General features: G+C 41.8%; 2 protein-coding genes across 3 annotated transcripts; both read left to right on the top strand.

Moving 5' to 3' along the window:
- Positions 1 to 195: 195 nt before the first annotated feature.
- cox17 (cytochrome c oxidase copper chaperone COX17) lies at positions 196 to 2,289 on the top strand. The gene is made up of 4 exons (XM_033616577.2): positions 196 to 306; positions 1,049 to 1,170; positions 1,257 to 1,364; positions 2,103 to 2,289. The coding sequence occupies exons 2-3, from the start codon at positions 1,061 to 1,063 to the stop codon at positions 1,339 to 1,341; spliced, it is 195 nt and encodes a 64-aa protein (XP_033472468.1). The 5' UTR covers positions 196 to 306; positions 1,049 to 1,060; the 3' UTR covers positions 1,342 to 1,364; positions 2,103 to 2,289.
- Positions 2,290 to 5,788: 3,499 nt separating this feature from the next.
- popdc2 (popeye domain cAMP effector 2) lies at positions 5,789 to 20,668 on the top strand. 2 transcript variants are annotated; one of them, XM_033617513.2, is made up of 4 exons: positions 5,789 to 6,651; positions 13,287 to 13,395; positions 15,179 to 15,611; positions 19,075 to 20,668. In XM_033617513.2, exons 1-4 carry the CDS (start codon positions 6,158 to 6,160, stop codon positions 19,155 to 19,157), a joined length of 1,119 nt encoding a protein of 372 aa, XP_033473404.1. In that variant the 5' UTR covers positions 5,789 to 6,157; the 3' UTR covers positions 19,158 to 20,668. The 2 variants fall into 2 exon arrangements, with proteins under 2 accessions (XP_033473404.1, XP_033473403.1); XM_033617512.2 differs by having other exon boundaries at positions 15,179 to 15,752.
- Positions 20,669 to 20,994: the final 326 nt, after the last annotated feature.

Below are 20,994 nucleotides of genomic sequence, written 5' to 3'. Positions count from 1 at the left end.
ATATTCAACAGGAAAACACAATTTGTCCTTAAAAATATATCACAATATGAATTCAACAAACTTACCGTACATTTAGAGATGCTCTGGTCTCTATTTGTCGAGCTAACTACTTTATTGTTTAATTGCTTCTTGCTTGATCCGTCTCTTCCCGCTTTTGCACCAAAGCACTACATTACCCAGAAGCCTCCGCTGGCTCTTCTAATCACGTGAGCGCGTATAAAACGGCAACGTGAGCCTGTACTAACCGTGTTGGTTCCCTTTTGAAGGTGAAGCGTTCACTAGCGTGTACCACCGACCTCCATTCAAGTAAGTTACATAACATAGCTTAGTCGCAGCATTACTCAGCCCTTCTTTTAAACTGGTAACGTTTTGTTTGGTGTTACTTTAACCTTGTCATATGTCCGCCATGGCACGTTAGATAACGATCTAACGTTAATGTCATCAGTTAGCCACTGTTAGCTAACTTATGTTAGCCGGCGTAAGTGTTATGCAAGGTGTCATAACTGCTAGCTAAAGCTGCTAAAGCATAACAAAACAAAGCACATGGTGGTTATGCATTTGTTCCCATCACTTTCTCGTGTATTATCGTATAAATTAAAATACACTTAATGTGTTGCACGGTCCGTGTGTGTGCGCCAAAGAGTTAATGCTGTCATCTTAGCTAGTGTTACATCAGTCCAGCCTCCATCACTGTCAGTGTGGGTGGTAAAAGTGCGGCAACAACTGCCATGCTTGATTTTGTTTTTAGCGTTCCCACATCAGTTTTGTTGCACCATACTCCCTTTGCTCTGCATTATTATACCACTTGTGCTTTTCCTGGAAAACGTCAATTAGTCTTGTCGGCACACAGGCCTTCAGCTCATCCTACCTTCCATGTGGGAAGTGGGCTGATCAGCTGGGATAATGTGAAACACCTGTGACTAGACTGTGACCCATCTTGAATTCCTAAATCGGCTGTAAAATTAGAATAAGCATAGGTTTTTAGAGATTGTGCCACTCTTAATCCCACATCTGCTCCAGTGAATTAAAGCATTTCCTCTTTCTGTAGTTCAGCCTGAAGATGTCGACCGTGTCTGCTGCTGGCCCGGAGTCTGTGACTGAGGCCCCTGAGCAGAAGCCACTGAAACCATGTTGTGCTTGTCCAGAGACAAAGAAAGTCAGGGACGCCTGGTGAGTACCTGTCCAGAGAGACTTCAGCTTTCCTTGCTGCAAGTGAAACCATTTATTAATGTCCTGTTTTTTTATTTTTCCACCAGCATCATTGAGAAGGGAGAGGAAAGCTGCACAGACCTGATCGAGGCGCACAAAGATTGCATGCGGGCGCTTGGATTCAAGATTTAAATACTCCATTTTGTGTGTGAGTGGTAAGTGTCACATTTTATTTGTATTTTCACATCAGCTGGTTTGCAAGTATAACATCTGTGTGCAGGGTCGTTTGTATCCCTCAGCTGTTACTGATTCATCTAGCTGGACTACCAGACCAGAACACCAGTGCACCTCTGTTTTTTAATTAAGTAAAATCAGAGCAATGTAAAACTGCATTTTAATTTTGGTGCTGGTTTCCGGTCTTTTCCAGCAAACAGGCGAAATGCACAATATAAATTAAAATTTGCTCCTTGATGCACACAGATGCATGGGTTGGTAAATTAAAAAATGCAGTTGGTTCACCAGAAGTGTTTGTTCAGTCTTGTATTTGGCTTTAGGTGTGACCTCTCCTAAACTTTAAATAAAACAGAAGTTGAACGCTCGGTTTGTGTGCCTGTACAGGCAGCACACTGTTGCCAAATGTATTCTGACAAACCTGGCACAAGTATCCTGTGCTCACGTGAAACATGCCTGCAGCTGTGAGGCTCGGGTCATGTTTCAGCGGCTCAGTTAACTGCCTGGCATTGCCTCAGTGTTCACTTGCACTTGTAAAGGAGAAATGTTTAGGCAGTTCACTGGAGGGAATGTGACTGTATACTGTGACGCAGTAGGTTGATAAAACATGTACTGAATATACAACTAGGCCAAACTTTTGTTCTGATGTCTGATTAATTGGCATTACAGATTTGTAAACACTTGCAGGTTATGCTCTCATACTCGTGTTTTTTCTCTTGCAGTGTGTTGCTGTGCAAGATGCCCCTAGTGTTCCTCTCCCCCTCCTTTGTACCTCCACTTGAAGGGAAATGTGACTAAGCACTTCGGCTCTGATGGGTTGATTGACTTTCTGTGAAATTGTTTTTTAAAACTTTTTGAGAAATGTGTGAATATCTAAACTGCTGTCTGAATAAAAGTCCTATGCAATAAGTCATTGTCTGTTATATTTAGTTAAATGTATTAAAGAATTCATGTAAGGCTTCTGTTTTGGACGTCCATTCTCTCAGTGAACGGGTGCTCGCCGCAGTTGCTGTCCCTGGTATGCACTTAGGCTTAAAAATAACTTCTGCCCCAGCAAAGTCAATACTTGGCGTATCTGCATTCTTACTCTGTAGTGTGTCACTGGTACTGGTGTGGCTGATAGTGGGTATCTGGTTTCACACATTCATAAAACCTGCAAGTCTGCAGTAGTGTGCAGGTTGTTTACGAAGGCATGGTCTGGCTGCTAACGTTGTTCCCATTAATGACTGCACATCCAAAATCTTAACACACAAGTTCATTGTGACCTTCATTCCTCAACAAGCTCTTGAAACACTCCTGTTAATTTGGAGGCAAGTGTGAACATGTCACAATTAAGCAGTAACTTGACAGTTACACACTTAAATGTCAGTTATTTTTGGCTACATTTAACCTCTTCGTCACCACTTACTGAGTTAAATGGTTGCAGAAGCAGAATCTGTGCTTTAAGTGTAGGAGTATCAGATTATGGTTATAAAATGAATCAGTTTATGAATGTTAACTGAAATGCAGCTGGATTGATTCCCGTCTGTAGCACCTGGCATTGCTTCAGTTCTAAACTTTTTGTTAATGTTCACATTTTGTCATCTGCTGAACAACTGGCAGTTTTCATGGCACTTCTTGTAACAACCTGCAAAAACTCTTGACCCTTAAGTCAAATGTGCAAGACTCAACGCTGTTACTGTCACTCATAAAAACAAGTTCATTATTCCCCCAATGTGTGCACTTATGCATCGCCTAGTTTGACACGTTGGACCTAGTGTTGAATGCAAGATGGCAGCAAGGTGGAATGATGTAATCAGGCACATCTACTCTTTACGTTATGGGGCAGAATTTACACTTAATTGTGTTATGCATACATTAGCCGGTCAGCATGGGTTTGTAAATCACCTCACATGTCAGATCCATAATAAAATGCAAACACTGTTTTCAAAAGAAACAAACTTACTAGATTACGTAACTTGTATATTTTTAGACTGTCAATTAAAAAAATCCATAAATAAAGCATGTTTGATTGTGTCGTGTGTCTATAGGTGACCTAGATGATATGATTCATACACTCTATTAGACTTGGTGAGAATATTGCTTTTCCTGGGAATTATTCCTTTAATGCACATGTAATGTGTGTATGGAAACATATGTGAATGTACAGTGTAAAGTAAATACTTGATCTAATATTAAAATGATGAAGCATCATCAGGTAATTAGAGCAAGGTTTAGTCCCAAACTGGCGGCTACTTAACAAATGAAGTCATGAAAAAGCATATATCTTAATTATTGTATCACCAGGAGCTGTCTTGTTTGTCTGTGTCAATGTTTTAGTCTAACCCTGTTGTAAGTGTTACATTTGAGTTGTTTTTGTGCACTGTCACAAATGTAAAGTTTTGGATTTCAGGAAGAAAAGCTGCTGCAGTGCAGTCGCTAATGGGGATCCTAATTAACTAAACTAAACTAAACTAACCAAAAATACGAAATAAAAAGTTAATTTTTCCGTCTTTTGCTTTGGAGACAAATGAACCTCTTTATCATCCGTACACCAGGATACGTCATGATTTTGATGGAGCCAGATCATTAAATTAATAAGTTAATGAGTGCTTACAATACAAACAAAATGACAGAAGAAAATGTGTCCAGTATCACACGCCTCATTAAATCTATTCTTGAATGTTCTTGAATCTGATCACTACAGTCATTTCAGGAAGATTACCAGTTTTTACATGTGTAAAGACAGGCTCTTTGGCTTCTTGATGGGACCATAATTTTTTCTTAAGACACATTTACTATTACATCTACTATTACTATTACTGTTTAGTGTTGTGCTCTCATAAAAAAAGAAAAATAAAGCAGAGAAAATACATTGCTGAGCAGCCCAGTCGCCAGAGGAAAATGTTTGCATTGTACATCTCTGTAAACCACGGAAATGTGACATTTATGTTCCATATCATATCAGTGTTTCTAGAGTGAGCTAGTTTATTAGCTGAGTTTGTCATTGGGAGGTAGAGTGGATGATGTGGCACGTAGGTGAGACTCCTGCAGACTCCTCCTGGAGTTACGCTACATCTCCAACCGGAATAGTGCCCTGGGAAGCTATAGGATTTTTTTAAGGGGCCACTGTGTTTCCTGCAAGGATAGTGCTACAAAAAGAAATTGTTTTTTACAGATAAAGCAGCTGTTTTTTTTTACTGAGATATCCCTGCATTTTCAGGAATGACAGTGCTACAAAAAGCGGTTGTTTTTCACAGATAAAGCAATTCTATAAACAGAGAAACCACTATGTTTCCAGCTAAAATAGTGCCACAGAGAGCCATCAATTTTAATTTAATAATAACTGTGTTTCCTGCCAGGACAGCGACACAAAAAGAAGTTGTTTTATTTAAAGATAAAGTAGCTGTTTTTTACGGAGACATCCCTGTTTTTCCAGCAGGGATAGTGCCACAAAAAGAGGTTATTTTTCACTGATAAAGCAATTTTTTTAACAGAGAAACCACTGCGTTTCCAGCCAAAATTCCTGCTAAGACGGTGCCAAAAAAATAAGTTTTTCTACCAATAAAGAGGTTGTTTTTTACTGTAAGAGTTCCTGCGTTTCCAGTAGGGATGGTGCCACCAAAAGCGGGTATTTTAAGCCGAAACATGATCTTTTTTAAGCCATAACCAAGTGGTGTTTGTACCTAAACCTAACCACACATTAACCAAAGCAGTGATGATACGTAAGGTTTCAATGTAGCTGCTACATAATAATGTAAAAACATATCCATGGTTTGCAGAAACGTACAATGCCAACTTTTATTCTGGCGATCGGATTGAACTGAGATGGACCCTGTCAGCGGTGATTCCTCCTGGCTGAGAGGAGAGCTGGTTATGTGAGGCGGTGGCGGTGGTGGCAGTGGGTGTTTATACCTGAAATCTGACCTGTGCTGTCATCCTACTTATTTCAGTGTCTTTAAATATGCACTGACTGAGAGACCATCCTGAGAGGAAACTGGTCTCACAAAGTTTGGGTGAAGGAAGAACTCCTCAGCTGCTCTTCTTTGAGTTTTATATATTCTTCCTCATTAAAGGTGTTTTTGGGGAGTCTATCTGGAGTGAGGGTGTGAGGACAGAGGGTGTTGTTGCTGTATAGATTGTAAAGCCCCTTGAGGCAAATTTGTGATATTGGGCTACATAAATAAAACTGACATTTTTTAATGTGTGTGACACTGTGAGACACTCTCAGATATTTGTCATAGTCCCTGTCCTCCCTCCCGTTTCCTGCCTCCGTCTCTCCCTTTCTGTTATGTTAAGTAGCAGGCCTGCTTTCTGTCCACCACTCTTTCCTCCTTGGGTTTCAATTCCAAACATGGTTATCCTTCTAGGGCTCTATCAACGCCCACCCTCCCTTATCCCTTCTCTTCCAGCTGTTGGCTCCACAGTGCAGGCCAGTGGGTGAGAGACACAGGCAGAGGGGCTACAGTCAGAGAGACGACAGGAAGAAGAGAGGAAGGGACACATAATGAGAGAAGAAGAAGAAACCCATTCCAGCTGTGTTTCTGCACCAAAGAGAGTCGTGAGAACTTCTTCACATTGAAGAATTTTCCAGTGCACGCCAAGGGAACAAACATTTACTTCTGACATTCTCCTGTCAGTATCAGCTGTTTATTTTTGAGCAAACAAAACATCTAGTTGTACATGTTGACGAGACAGAAATAGCTCCAGGGTTTCATTGGATAAGAAGTCTTTTTTTGGCTCTTTGTTTGTTTTGTGCATAAGAAGCCTCTCCTCAGCTTGTCATTTCAAGACAAACATGAGCACGGACAACTCGACTCTGCTGGACAACTTGTTCCTTCCCCCCATCTGCGATGGCTGGAGCAACAACACAGAAGGAGCCATCTACCATTTGGGAAACACCATGCTCTTCCTGGGCTACATGGGAGGCAGCGGGGCCTATGGGTGCCTCTTTATCTTCGGCTTCCTGGCCCCCGCCTTCGTGTGCCTGACCCTGTGGGGCTGGCTGACCATGTGCGGCCTGGACGTCTTCACCTGGAACCTGCTTCTGCTGCTGGCCTGCTTTGTGCAGATTTGCCACCTGCTGTACCGGCTGCACCAGGAGGGCATACGCAGTGAGGAGCTGACCTCCCTCTACCAGGCGGTATACCTGCCGCTGGGTGTGCCCATCCAGGTGTTCAAGGAGATCGCAGGCGCCTTTGAGCACAAGGTGGTGGAGCTGAAGGCAGGAGAGACGTACGCTGTGGAGGGCAAGACGCCCATCGATCGTCTCTCCTTTCTGCTGTCTGGGAGGTGGGCGTGTGTGTGTTTGTGTGCAACTACACACCTGTACTACATAATGCAAACCACAACAGACGTGTCTCCACAAATTACAGCCAACACATTCAACTGAAAGTAGCAATATCACAATGCAAAAATAATACAGTTCACACAGTTACTTTGCCATTTGGCAGCAATGGAAACAAGCTGTAAAAACAACACCTCAAATACACTATCATCATATTTGTAGTTGATATAGCGGACGTATTAGCAAACAGTTGCTTATTTACACATCAAGCAAACACATAAGCACACATATGGAGTCCTATTTATGGCCAGTAGATAAATGTTAGTCCAATAACCACACGTTTTTAGCTTGGTTTTTGGTCTCTACCAACTTCAAGGGCTTCTTTTGTGTTCTCTTATATTTCACTTTGACAAGATGCTACGCTTTGTATTTTGACCGTTGCAACTATTCATATGGACTTCACTGTTGGTTCATTTGTCGAGCTTGATCTCACTCCGAAGTCCTCAAAATCTGGCGCTTGGGTATTGACTCGCGGCGTCAGAAACCAACAAAAAGGCAGTACTTTAACATCGGCATGACATGCGGCCAGTTGCCATTATAGTTTAACAGTGCTTGGCAACATCAGGGGGAAACGCGGCAGGACAAGGATGAAAGTTAAGGCGGCTAAAGTCCAGAAAGCCCACCTGGGGCGGATGGGAGTGGTGGTGGATGGGTCCAACAAACACCAACTTTCAACTGAGAGAGAGGTGTTTGTGTCCCGTAAGATTCTTAAGCCAGACCCTGTTCTACTTTCCTTAACCTAACCACGTGTTTTTGCTGTTTTGAAAGAGACTGTATGTATTTTGAAAGAAGACAATACATGTAACGGGCAGAACTTGACCAAGTCCCAGAACATCAACAACCAACGCACCCAGGGTACCTTGTACGTCGTATGTGGACGTGGAGAGTCCATGACCAAATGTCAATATATGATGAGGTCTGTTGTTTACACCTACGTGTACGTCACTCACAGTTCCTGAGAATACCTACTCTGAAATAGGAGCTAAAAAAGTCCCTCAAAATGGCGTCTAAGAACTATGATTGTTCCTAGTTCTTGTGGTGTGGACACAATAAAAGGGGGGTTCTTAGTTAGAACTGTTAAAAATGTTCCTCGTGTCTCTTTGCCGTTTGGTGCTGAGCAGGTAGTGCACAGTGGCTTTTTAGCAACCCAATTGCTAGAATATATCTTGACATTGTACGTTCCTGCAAACCATGAAACTTTAGCGTTAGGTTTAGGCAATAAACCACTTAGTAAGAATGGTTACAGTTAAGAACAGAATACTCACTTTTCATGACACTTTTCCAGAAGGAATCATCTTCAGTCATCACTCTGAGTAACTCCTTTCATATTGCACACAGTCATTTGATCCATTGGTAATGTTAAAATATCACGCCTGCCTTATGTCAAAATACAACACCCTACAGTGATGTCACAACATAGTGACACAACCCTTGCTACATCACTAATGCTTTGTGACAAGTTAAACCATCGGAGGTCAGCAAAACCCCTTTTTACTGCTCATCAAATTTACCAAATGGACAAGTTTTAGAGTGTTTTGAAATTGTATAAATAGATTATTATGAATTTGTAAGATGGTCAAGGTGAAGGATATTTTACATTTTTCTTCAAGCGTCCTATTAAAAAGATCATCTTATGTTTTGTATGTTAAGTCCTGATCCAACTATAGCTGTCGGATAAATGCAGTTAAGCAAAAAGTATATTATTTCCCTCCAAAATGTTGTGGTGGTAATACTAAACCTAGGTACAAGTACCTCAAAATTTCATTTACAATTACTCACCAACACTTTTTTGAGACACTCTCAACCAAAACTGACTCCTAAAATCTTCCCAGAGTGGAACATATTATAGTTGTTTGCATTGTTGGATGCACCTTTTATGAGTTATGGGAGTTTTGTGACCAAGATGTTTAAAGGTAGTCCTTTTATGCTTTTTCATATACAGTATATGAAAATTAATTAGTGGAATAGCATGTTGTTAAAGGTTTTAGTGTCACAGAAGCTAAAACAAAAGATGCCCACTCACTTGTACCACAGATATATACTGTTGAACTTACTGGTTTAAATTCCTCCCCTCAGCCATTGTTTTAAAGAAAGTTAATCCAAGAACTGGATTCCTGTTTCGGACTCTTTCATGCTGCTGGCAGCATGTAACCGTAACAGGAAACGTATCCTCTTCATCCAAACATCCTCAGAGTAGAGGTACATTAGATTTCACAGTGCTGGAGCCTTCACAAGAGAAATGTTGTAAACAGAGTATTTTTGTCTGTGACTCACCCGTGTGCCGTCCCTCCGCAGTCTGCCAGCTGGTTAAATGATACCTTTGTACTTTGGGACAGTGGACGCGACTGCTCCTCATAAATTCATCATCATCTTAAATTAAATGTTTGGCCACGCAGCTGACAGCTCAGCATATGAAACAAATTTGAAACAACACACAAACAAAAGGCTAAAAATGATTTTTTTATATATGTTGCTTAATATTTTCATTAATCAACCACCTCCTGTCTGGTATGACTGCAAAGTATGTGGACACATGAACATGTGATTGTTTGGACACCTCTTTCCAAAATCATGAGCATTAATCTGCTCCTCTAGACTTTTTACAAGATGTTTGAACCTGGCTGCAGTGATTTGGTCGCATTCAGCCACATGAGCATTAGTGAGGTCCAACACTGATGTTGGGTTATAAGGTCTGACATTCCAGTTCATTCAAGGTCAGATTCTTTGACACCAAACCCAGAAAACAATTTCTCTATGGACCTGGCTCTGTGCATGAGGGCATTGTCATGTTGCAACAAGGAAGGGTCTTCCTCAAACTGTTACCACAAATTCTGGAAGCACACTATTGTCTAAAATATCATTGTGTGTTGTAGAATTAAAGGGACAGCTCACCAGAAAATCAAAAATGCACTTTTTTTCCTGCTCAGTGGTGCACAAAGCCAAAAAAGTTTGACTTCTTGAGTGTAAAATTATCCATCTCTTCTGCATCATTGGGCCCACAGGGCAAACGCACTAAAGACTTTACTGGCTGAGCTGCTAACTTCCGGTTTAATGCCACGCTAACCTGAATTGGGATCAGATGATTCAATCGCGCTGCTTCTCTCGACTTTGGAAATGTTATTACATAGAATGGATTAAATCCCGAAAGTGAAACGATCGTTTTGCCAGCGAGGTCTCATTCCAAAGACGTCAAAATCCAGCGCTGCGTCAGAAACCAACGAAAAAAGCCGTCCTTTACATCAGCATGATACGCGGCCGATTGCTGTTATAGTTTGACGGCGCACGGCGATGTCGGGGAAATGCAGCGGGACAAGGATGAAAAGTTAAGGCAGCTAAAGTTGGTTGTAAATCCCTGGTTTGGTCACTATGTCAAATTGGATTCAAAGTCTTGTGCGCTTCGTGGGGGCTGGGTGAGCTGTCAGTACAGACCTAAGATGCATGCTTCCTTCTATGCCACTCCCGCCCACCTAGCAAGGGCTTCTTCAACATTTGGACATTACACTGACTTTGTTTCTTCTTATGCTACATCACGTCACTTCCTCTTCTGCTTCTTTAAGAATTACTGAAGCCACAAGAGGGCACTGCCTCACAATAAACCTTAAATTTCGGTGGTAAAACGCTGCTTGCACACTTGACCTATATTGTTGTATTTTTGGTGAGAGCAGGCTGAACATTAGCTAGCTCAGTGGTGCTAGGTAAGCTAGCAGTAGATGCATGTTTCCCTCTGTGTTAGCATCTAATGCTAGCTCACCTAGCACCACTGAGTTAGCAAACGTTCAGCCGAGGGGGGCGCCATTAATGTTTACATGCCGCACTGTGATGAGCACAAGCCTCTAGCGCATGAAGAGATGCACACTTCCTTCTGCGCGGTGATACGGTTGGTGGGTGTAGTTCTGTAGAAAGAAAATAGTTCCTACGTGAAACTGCTCACAAAAAGGTCTGTGGGTTATCTTTAGTAACCGGGTCACCATCTCTGGAAAGACAGTTTTTTCAGAGAGTTTATCAAATGTATTTTTTGTATTTTTTTAACAAACTTTTTCAACACTCTTTACATTTTTACATTTGGCATCTCTCCTGACCCAGATTGCAGCACTCCCACTGCTTCATTTCTCCGTATTTTTTGGCACGTTGAGCACCACAAGCATCTCCATGGTCAATATCTCCAGCACTCTGCAACTCACACCAGTCAGTCTAGATTGATAAATAACAACACAGGTAAGACGACCAATGTGAATTTTTGATTTAGGGGTTAATTGTCCCTTTAAGATTTCCCTTAAATGGATCTAAGAGCCAGTAAAGCAGCTCCAAACCAAAAGTCAGATGTGTCCACATACTTTTGGCCATATCGACTTACAAAGAACAGTACCAGCAGTACTAGGACAATTTTAGCATGGGGCTCCCCAGTGGAAATCCTTAACCCTGGCAGTGTGAAGTGCCATATGGGGTAATTAATACTGCAATACAAAATAGCTGCTAATTAACACCTATTGTTGGGAAGAGTCTAAATAAAGATTCTGCCACAAAGATGTGCTCCATATAGCGAACAAACACTCTATAAAGCATTCATCTGAATACAGGATACCAGTGTAAGCCTATTTCTGATTGATTAAGGCAGAGTATTTCTACACTGTGGTATTGCTACTTAAAGTTAAATGAACGATCTGAGTACTTCTTCAAACACATGAATTGTATTTGTACTTTTAATTAAATTAGACTGTTTTATCCTTTTGCAAGTCTCCCACTTTACATTTAGCATCTGTCCTGTATAACAGAGGAAGAAAAGAGTTGTTGTAAGGAATAATTTCCTGAGGGGGACTTCCATTTCTCTCGGTAGATGTCAGGTGATTGACATGAAGCAGATCATTTGCAGCGCTGATATGAGGACGTTCACCTCTCATTGAAATGAGAATAAAACAGAGGCTTTTGACGTAATCCAATGACGGTTTAATGTTCAGTGTGCTGGGTTATCTCACTCTGCAGAAGTTCATCTTTTTTTAAAATAAAGCTTCCTTCTGAGGGAGGAATCTCCTGACATCTTTAAATATGATTTCTGAAGGAATCCTGGCAGAAGAAACTCGGTATTATCAGTTTATCTGAAAGATGTTTTACATGTGTACAGAACATTATTCTGTTTTTATCAAGAACGAATACATGTATGGGCATTTTAGTGTTGTGGTTTGTCAATGTAAGGCCAGTTTTAGTTACTTTGTGTGGGTAGACAGTGATATAGTACTGCATCATACCATTATTCGGGAAAGCATAGTGCCCATTCTCTGGTTTCCCCCTGGTTAGCAGTGTTAGCTCTTTCAGCACCGTTGCTGTAGTTTTAGCACTGATATAGATATATAGATATAGAGTTAGCATCATTAGCTGCTGGCTGCTGGCTCAGTGAAAAGTGAAATTCAGAGCGAGTGAGTTGTCTGCACAAGGTTCTCAACGTGGAGTTAGTTGAGTGGCGGCTAGCAGCTAACAGCGCTAACTCCAGAAACAGCACTATAAAATGGAAACAGCGCTGACAGAGCTTACAGTGTTAACCAAGGGGGAACTAGGGGGTGTGTGCTATGCTTCCACAACGACAATCAGCAGTAACCACCTCATGGGTGTAGTAGCATGTGGAGGTAACGAGTTAGGGCTCATTTATGCTCCCTTTACGTACGAAAATGTATACGTCCGTTTCAAACGATGTTACCGTCAATGCCTACATACTTCCATGCGCCCTTTACGTTGGCATGGATGTTAACCAATATATCCACCAGGAGGCAGCCCAACGTCAAAAGCTTATGACAACAACAAACTCATAAACAAACATGGCGACTGTGGAGGAGATATTGATAATGTACCTCTTGCATAAAAGACAAAAACAGAGGCAGCGTTGTAGGAGGCGGTGGTCGGTGAGGCCGTTAAATACATCACGACTGGAGGATGGAGAATTCTTTTCTCTAGTACTGCCGATGAGAGAAATTGAATTGTTATTTCTTCTTCGTGTCTCACTAGAGCTACGTATCGGGTAGTGACAGCAACACTGCCCCCACGGTTCCCGGTGGTACTGCTCCGTTTGGCCCATATCAATAAGCTTTATGGAAACGTGCAGAAATATGGACGAAATGAACGCGGAGCACAGACAGAAGGCTCCGTCCGTATCCGGATCCGTATTTAACATTGAGCATAAATGAGCCCTTAGCCGGTGGAATACACATGCACATGTGGCCAGACTGGCTCACTACAACAAATCACAGAGAAGCAAAGATTACAACACACACACAGATAGTGGGGTTAGGGTAAAGCAGCCAGGTCACAGATTCTGATGGCTCACAGAGTTAGATGCAACACCGCTCAGGATGCCATTACTCCACTTTATCTTTACATAACAAATTGTGGTTTGCCGCCATATGAAGGCCCTAAGCATCACATGCAGAACCTTTAAGAAACTCTATAGTCTTCAGTCTGTCCATAGATATGTCTGTCAGAGATATTCACGCCAACATTTACTTGCAAAGTGACCTCCAGCTCTGTCCCTCTGCTCTCATTATCACTTCTTAATCCCTGTCTCTCTTTTTAACCCTTGTGTCTTCTCCTTTAGGATCAACGTGTCTTTAGAGGGACAGTTTCTGCATTACATCCACCGACACCAGTTCCTGGACTCTCCAGAGTGGGAGTCTCTCAGACCAAACGAGGAGGGAAAGTTCCAGGTACATGCAGATAATTTGTTGAGGCTTGAAGTGTGGCAGAACATCGACTTGAAGAGTAAAAAGTAACTTGAAGCACTGCCATTGAAGGTTTTGGAACAAGAAACCAAGACATGGATATTAAGTTGTCTCTTATTTTGCTCTTTTTGAGTATCTGATTGATCAGCTGAACAAAGAGGTGTCCTCTTGTCTTTCACATATCCTGTGGCTTTATGATTGGTCAGTTAAAGTAGAAACAAGGCCTGGGGGGTTTAACAGAGTTTAAAAAGTGGAATGCTGTGCTGGGTACTTTGATTTATGAAGAGCACGAACAGAAAGACAGCCTGCAACCAACAATTATTTCCATTATCAATCAATCAGCTGTTTACTTTTTGGTTTAACTTATTACTGTTTTGTCTATAAACTGTCAGAAAATAGCAAAAAACAGCATATTGATGTATGATTATGTGTTTAAATATTATATTTTTTATCAGACCAACAGCCTTAAACCCAAAGATTTTTATATTACTATAATAAATTACAAATAGAGCATCAAATCCTCACATTTGAGATGCTGTAATTTGGGTGTGTTTGGCATTTTTGTAGCTCTCAAATAGAGGAATTTATTAATGGGGAAAGTAAATTAAAATGTGGCCTATTTGTTAAGTACAAAGCAACAGCCATTAGGTTAGCTTAGCATAAAAACTCACAGCATGTTGACAGATTTTTAAAAGAAGCTCTTTCCCCCTGCTTTCAGTCTCTGTGCTAAGCTAAGCTAGCCATCTGCTGGCTCCAGCTTTGAACTCAAATGACAGATGAGTTGAATCAATCTTTACATCTGGCAAGAAAGCAAATGTATTTCCCAAAATATAGGGATTGGTAATCGCGGAGCATTCTGAGGCAGTGCCACCATCTTGAAAGGATGAGCATCCGTAGCTACGATAGCTGCCAGTCTAATCATCTGTCAAGTGTTCATCAACAGAAATGCATTTTAGTCAGGGAACTCTTTAGTCCAATAAAAATGAATTTCCATTTGCAGTATTGTATTTGGTAGTATGGCTCTGTTCTGGGGCCTCTCTGATTTTCCTTGGGCCTACCGAGAAAGGCTCTTCCACATGCCTATATGGAATGCCTTAAGGCGGAGAGAGCACACCTCTTTGCCCTTCCACACGCCTATGTGGAAAGCTTGAGGTGGAGAGAGCAAACCTCTCTGCCCTTCCATGCGCCTACGTGGAAAGCCTTAAGGCAAGGAGAGCAGCAGCAAAGACGCCTTGGAAAACAGAACAGAGCAGGATCAATGACAAACAGAAATAACACTGATAAGTCAGACACAGCATGAAAAGGAGGGGCTGGGGTGGAGGCAGGTTGCAACAATAGGCAGGCCAGAGCAGTTTTGTTTGAGATCCGCTGATGTAGCTGGGATGTGAGCTGAGCTTGACATCGTGTCCTGCCTGAACCAACGCTATGCTCAATAAGTACATCCACAAGACAAATGCCCTTATAAAGAGAAGCTCTCGACAGAGATAAGAGAGCGAATTAAATATCATAAACGCATTTTTTGCAGCGATCCAAAATTCGGTGGAATAATCCCATGTAGGCTTTTTGACAAGGGAAGCAGGGTGAAGCTAACTTCTGTGTTGGCCAGTGGAAAAATGTCATTCCTAAAGTACTTTATTCCTCATGTGTTCACCAGATACAATCAAAATTGCCATCCCAAAACATTGCTTTTTACTGGTACAAGTCGTCAAAAACTCCACAGGCTGTCTTGAACACATTGACATCCAGGTATTTTATTCATACTCCCCAGGTGACCATGACAGCAGAGGAAGACTCCCGCTACATCTCATGGCGTCGCCGCCGCCTCTACTTGGTGATGTCAAAGGACCGTTACATCGCCCGCATCTTCTCCGTCATGCTGGGCTACGACATCGCTGAGAAGCTCTACAACCTCAACAACAAGCTCTACATTAAGAGCGGCGTGCTGCTGGACATCCGCCTGCCCAGCCTCTACCACGTGCTGGCCCCCTCCTCGCAAGGCAGCGGCAGCGGCAGTGAAGGTGGCAGCGGTAAGGAGCAACACCATGGTGAAGACGTGGCACCGGCCTACCAAATGTCAGATCCAACCCATCCTCAGCCCCCCCACCTGCAGGGACCAAGGAACACCACCCTGGATGAACCCCACGCCCCCCAGCATGGCCGTTATCAGCACCCCTGGACGTCAGACCCCGAGCTGCCCATTGGTGAGGACTCCACCAGCCTGGTCCTGGAGGACTTTGCTGATGTGGCGGGCTCCTTAAAGGATTATGGCAGTGAGAGGGATTATTTGAGGTAGAGGGGCAGGGTGCTGGAGCTAACACACGGGGTCACCACTTAAGCTACATGTAAGTACCTCACCTGGGCGGAGGGCGTGGGGTGGTGGAGGTGTGTGTGTTTGTGCATGGGTGGCTTGCAGTGCACAATTCTTACTAACCCAGGTTTATAGTGAGACACAGTGTAGGGCTGGGCGTTGATTATAGTGTAAACATGAATATATTCCTGACAATATGGAAAATAAAATGGTGTAAAGTCACCAAATACATTTATTAAAATACAGTTTTGATTTCAGTCCATTTTGAGTATTTTCATTTCTGCAACATCTCAGATGTAATTAATGTATTTTACAGTTATATCAATTTGCAGATTATATATATGACAGTTACAAAACACATAAACTGAGAAGCGTACACATAAACTGATGTCAAATTTTATTTCAGGTGGGTAAAATATGTTTTACATTGCTCCAAGCTGCTTCTTCAAACTGGGAGCGCAACCTGTTCTCACTCTTAAGTCGTCAAAATCTGGCGCTTGGGCGGCGACTTGTGGCTTCAGACACTGACGAAAAAAGCTGTCCTTTAACATCAGCATGATACACGTCCGGTTGGCAGTGTCAGGGGGAAACGAAGCAGGACGAGAATGAACGTTAAAGCAGAACTTTAAAGCAGCGACAGGCTCGTTAGGGCGGATGGGAGGTGTGTTGTATGGGTCCAACTTACATCGACTTTTACCCCAGAGAAAACGGAAGTGTATTTGAAGAGAAGACAATGCATGTAACGTGCAGACTTTGACACAGCGTCCCAGAACGTCAGCAACCAACACACCCAGGGTACCTTTCACGACATACCTGGACGCGCAGGTCCATGACCACACATCGATATGTGACAAGGTCGGAGTAGGAATGTGTTGGGCGTGTTGACTGACATAGATCAGCAGTACTTGAAAAGATCCAAACTATCGCTTTAAGTAAAAGTACTATTATTGTCAAACAAAAACCTCTGTTACTCATTTTAAATCATAATTTGTTTGGAGCTAATACTTTGGACAACATAATTTCATAAAATGATGACATGATATGATCAGTTCACAATAATACTTAATCAATGTCCAGCCTCAGCTGTCATGTTCTCAGATTAATACATTAATTTAGTTAGTTTTCAGGCTATTTTGCACTTATTTATTTCATCTTGTGAGGATCTGATGCTTTGGCTGCTTTGTCTTTTGCATTTTTAAAGTGAAGACACAAATTGTTATTTAGAAAATAGTTTTCAGTAGTTTTTATTTAATGGTTTTTAGGGAACTGCCGAATTTATTTGTAGCTGTAGAATGGTGGCCAGAGTTCACTGCAGCTGGCCTCCTCATATTTGGGGATTTACCTGGATTATTATCCTATTTTCAAACAACACTTTAAGATTAAAGCTGACTCCCAGCCAGCTGCTCTACATTACTGTTTGCTCTGGCTGAGCTTTGTCTTGGTACAGTAGCACAGTTAAATTTATTCACTCAGATAAAAGAGATCCGCTCAGTGAGGTGGGCACAGAGTGGGATCATTGTGGTGTCAGACAGTTGATCAGATCCTGTGTGTAGCTGTACTTTGTGTGTGTGTGTGTGCATGTAAGGGTTCAGTACTGTAGCTTGAGGTTGGCCAGGCAGCAGCTGTGTTCTGTGTTCTTGGAAATTTAGGGGGTGTCCAAAAAAATGCAGTACCACGGTATTAATCCAGCGTGCCCACACTGGGGACACTGGCTGTCAGTTTATCTGTTCACCCCTCCACCCCTCACCCACAGCCTGCCTTCCCACCATCCCAAAAGCAGCCCTCACCCAATCACAGGTGGAGGATCACGTTTCATAGCTGGATGGTGGGGTCAGAGTCGGGTTTGGGTTGCAGGGCGGCTGTAAAGCAATAGGTCAAATCTATCACAGTCAGTAGTAACACAGCTTCAGTTCAGACGTGAAGGAAGAAGAACTTATATCTCATAACTTATAAACGTGGCCAAAGTTTCAAATGAGGTAAACAAATGTGAAATGAATCCCTTGAGCAATAGCCTCAGGCTTCAGACCATTCTGGATACTCTGTTCCTAACATTTTTTCTACTTTGGCTACAAGCTGACATTAACTCGTGACAGATTTCTTTTTGGTCATGTGCTTCAGGGACGAAGGTGTTGACATCAGGTAGCCGACACTGCTCCATGAAGCTACATGCTAACGTCAGGAAAACATGTGATCTTGGTTGCTGATGTTGTAAATGTTTCCATGACTTTGGATCATATTCCTTCTGAAGCATGTCCAGTTGTGTTTAGAAACTTTTATTGAGGATTTTTCAAGATAGACCAACCCAGTCTGACTCTGAAGTCCGACTGAAGACGAAGAAGATGCAACCGGTCGTCGTTATAGTTCAATGGCGCTTGGCTACATCAGAGGGAAACCTGGCAGGACAAGAACGAAGAAGTTAAGATGGTGAAAGTCTGAGTAGGCGGGCGGGAGTTGTGGTGAATGGGTCCAACAAAAACTGACTTTCACCCAGGAGGGTGGTGTCCACGTCCCGTAAGATTATAAAGCTAAACCCTGCTCTTTTTTCCTAACCCTAACCACGTGCTTTTGTTGTCTAAGGAAGAAAAATCTGTCTATTTACTGAATTTTACTGATGTAGTGCTTTTATTGTGAAAGAGACTGTATGTAAACGGTAAATGTCCTGTGAAAACAAAGGTGTATTTTAAAAGAAGACAATGCATGTAACAGGCAGAACTGGACACACCTATATGTGACACGGCTGGGTAGACAGTGCAGCAACTCTCAGTTAAAGTCATTCTCAGGCTGGTTTACTGTATGAATGATAGTACAGAGACATATAGAGACAAAAAGCTGACCAATCAGAGCAAACTGGGCTTAAAGAGAGAGGTGCTAAAGTGGAGCATCTCAGAGAGTGAAAACAGATGTTCCAGCAAGTGTTGTTCCAGACAGTCTGATGAAAATAAAGTGTTTTATGAACATTGAAGCATCCAATCATGTTCCAAACACAAAATACAAGCATGAACCTAAAAATGAGCATGACAGGTCCCCTTTAAATGTATTACCAGAATGTGTGGATGGAGGTCTCAGATGGGGCCCACAGCTCATTTATGTCCCGGGGCCTGCTTGCTGGTTATCCTGACCCTGACTCCCAAGAGTTAGAGCCTGCAGGTGAATGATGGTGTTGTTGGGACTGATAAACATTTTGGAACAAGCTGTTTTGTGTTCAGTTCTTGCTCACGCTGTGTGGTTAAAGTACAGTTTGTTCATTCTGCTACTCTCGATGTGACACAGCATGTACGTCACGTTATCAGGATGTCAGTAGAGTTTACTGTGTGCTTATGAGATTCCTAATTGAAGCTTCCATGTTGGTTCTGCAGGAGGTGATAGTGACGGGAGTCTACCGCCTCGATTCCAGAGGGGCAGAGCGCCGCTGGCTCCCACCGACACTCCCAAACTGTGAGAACAGTCTCTCCTGGAAACACTCGTATTATCTACAGTATAGCAGTATGAATGTGTCACATGTCACTTGTTCCAACACTGTCTCCTCCTCGCTCTCTGTTCTCACCTCAGCTAACACCATGAGTCCTGAACACCAAGAAGCTTTTTCTTCGCTCTATTTAAATTACAGTTTCAGTGATAAAGCAGCTAATATCAATATTTGGGGGCTGATATTTATAACCATAATAATTTAAATTGATTTATTGCCTACAAAATGCAAATCTTTTGTGCTTGCAGTTTTCTTATCAAGATTTGAAGCATCATGAAACTCTGAAATCTGCTTTAAAATCTTAAAGCACCATATTTATTCAATTTAAATTAAACTTGTAGATATTTTAGAATTTTAATGACGATGGCATCTAAGATTTAAATCAACAATTCATACAAACAGCTGAGTGATTCAATAAAAAACCCAATCACCAGAAAAAAATGTTGGCATTGCACGTTTTAGCAAACAATGGAGGTGTTACATTTACACGTTATTATGTTGCAGAGACTTTGAACAATGCTGTGGTGAAAGTGCATTTAGGTTTCGGCACAAAAACCACTTGGTGATGGTGGGAAAAGATCGTGTTTGGGCTGTAAATATCCGCTTTTGGGGGCACAATCCTGACAGGAAAAGCACTGATGTTTTGGTAAAACATAACATGTTCTGGTTCTATCCCATGGTGGAAAGACAGCGACAGGTTACTGCAAAACACCCATGTTTGGAGCCTAAAAAGCTGCTGGAAGCACATCAATTACTTGCTAAAAAATAACAGCTTTTGTTGTTTGTTGGTGAAACATAAAGTGGTCTGCAGCTTGACAGGCCTCTCACCTAGGTGTCACACCACCCACCATCCCCCCTCACCCCCTGATGACAGAGTCAGCTCATATACTCAGTTTAGAAACATTGATAGGATTCGTATGAAACGTGCAAATGTAATTTATCAGCAGTTTGTAGATACATATAATGGCAACTTTTTTTTTCTGGTAAATGGGCTGCAATAAAATGCTCAAGGAACATTTATACTGTGTGTTTCTTTAGCTGCTATCAGAGAGAAACATCTGTCCAATTAAATATGTTGACTTGCAGATTGCCACATTTAATAAACTACCATTTAAATCCACGATTATTTATTTAAGTGTCACTGGAACTGAGGACAGAAGGACAGCTTTCACCAGCATATTAAATGTCTGTTATTTCATGTAATAAAAATGGATACTGAGATACTGAAACGGATGAATTTGGTTTTCATCTCACATATATTTGATGTTAAAACTATGACTGTCTGATTTGAATGTCACATGATTTGATGTTAGATTTGACTTTTGATGTGTTTTTTCCCCCACAACTCTAACTCAGTGTTAAGAAAGAATATTGATTTAAATTAGTGAGGTTACCACACATTTTCTGGATCGAACTGACTGAACAACTGCTTGAAAATCAGCAGGCCAGTATAATACTCAATTCTTTATCCTTTCGAGAGCTGTTATTTTTTAGCATTAGTTTTGTATATTTCTCTAGAACTTTCCACACATGTACGAACACTTAACCTGCAGCTTGGCCTGTTTAGATTTTTCTCCATTTCACTTTCATGTTTCATTGGTCTGAATGCACCCTTAATAATGTCAAATTCTTCTGTAGGAGAACCTCTTTGTTCTTCTTTGGCGATATATTGGATGCCTGTACATCATGTTTTTTTTTTTGTTTTTTTTTTAATTTTGTAACTAATTAAATATTTAATACACGTGTAAACTGTGAACTGCATTATTTGTCTTGTTATTGACTTCCAAAATACAGAGATGGGACTAAAATG

Source organism: Epinephelus lanceolatus, chromosome 14, assembly GCF_041903045.1.
Source record: "Epinephelus lanceolatus isolate andai-2023 chromosome 14, ASM4190304v1, whole genome shotgun sequence".
Taxonomy (NCBI): domain Eukaryota; kingdom Metazoa; phylum Chordata; class Actinopteri; order Perciformes; family Serranidae; genus Epinephelus; species Epinephelus lanceolatus.
This window is presented reverse-complemented; position numbering and strand designations above follow the sequence as displayed.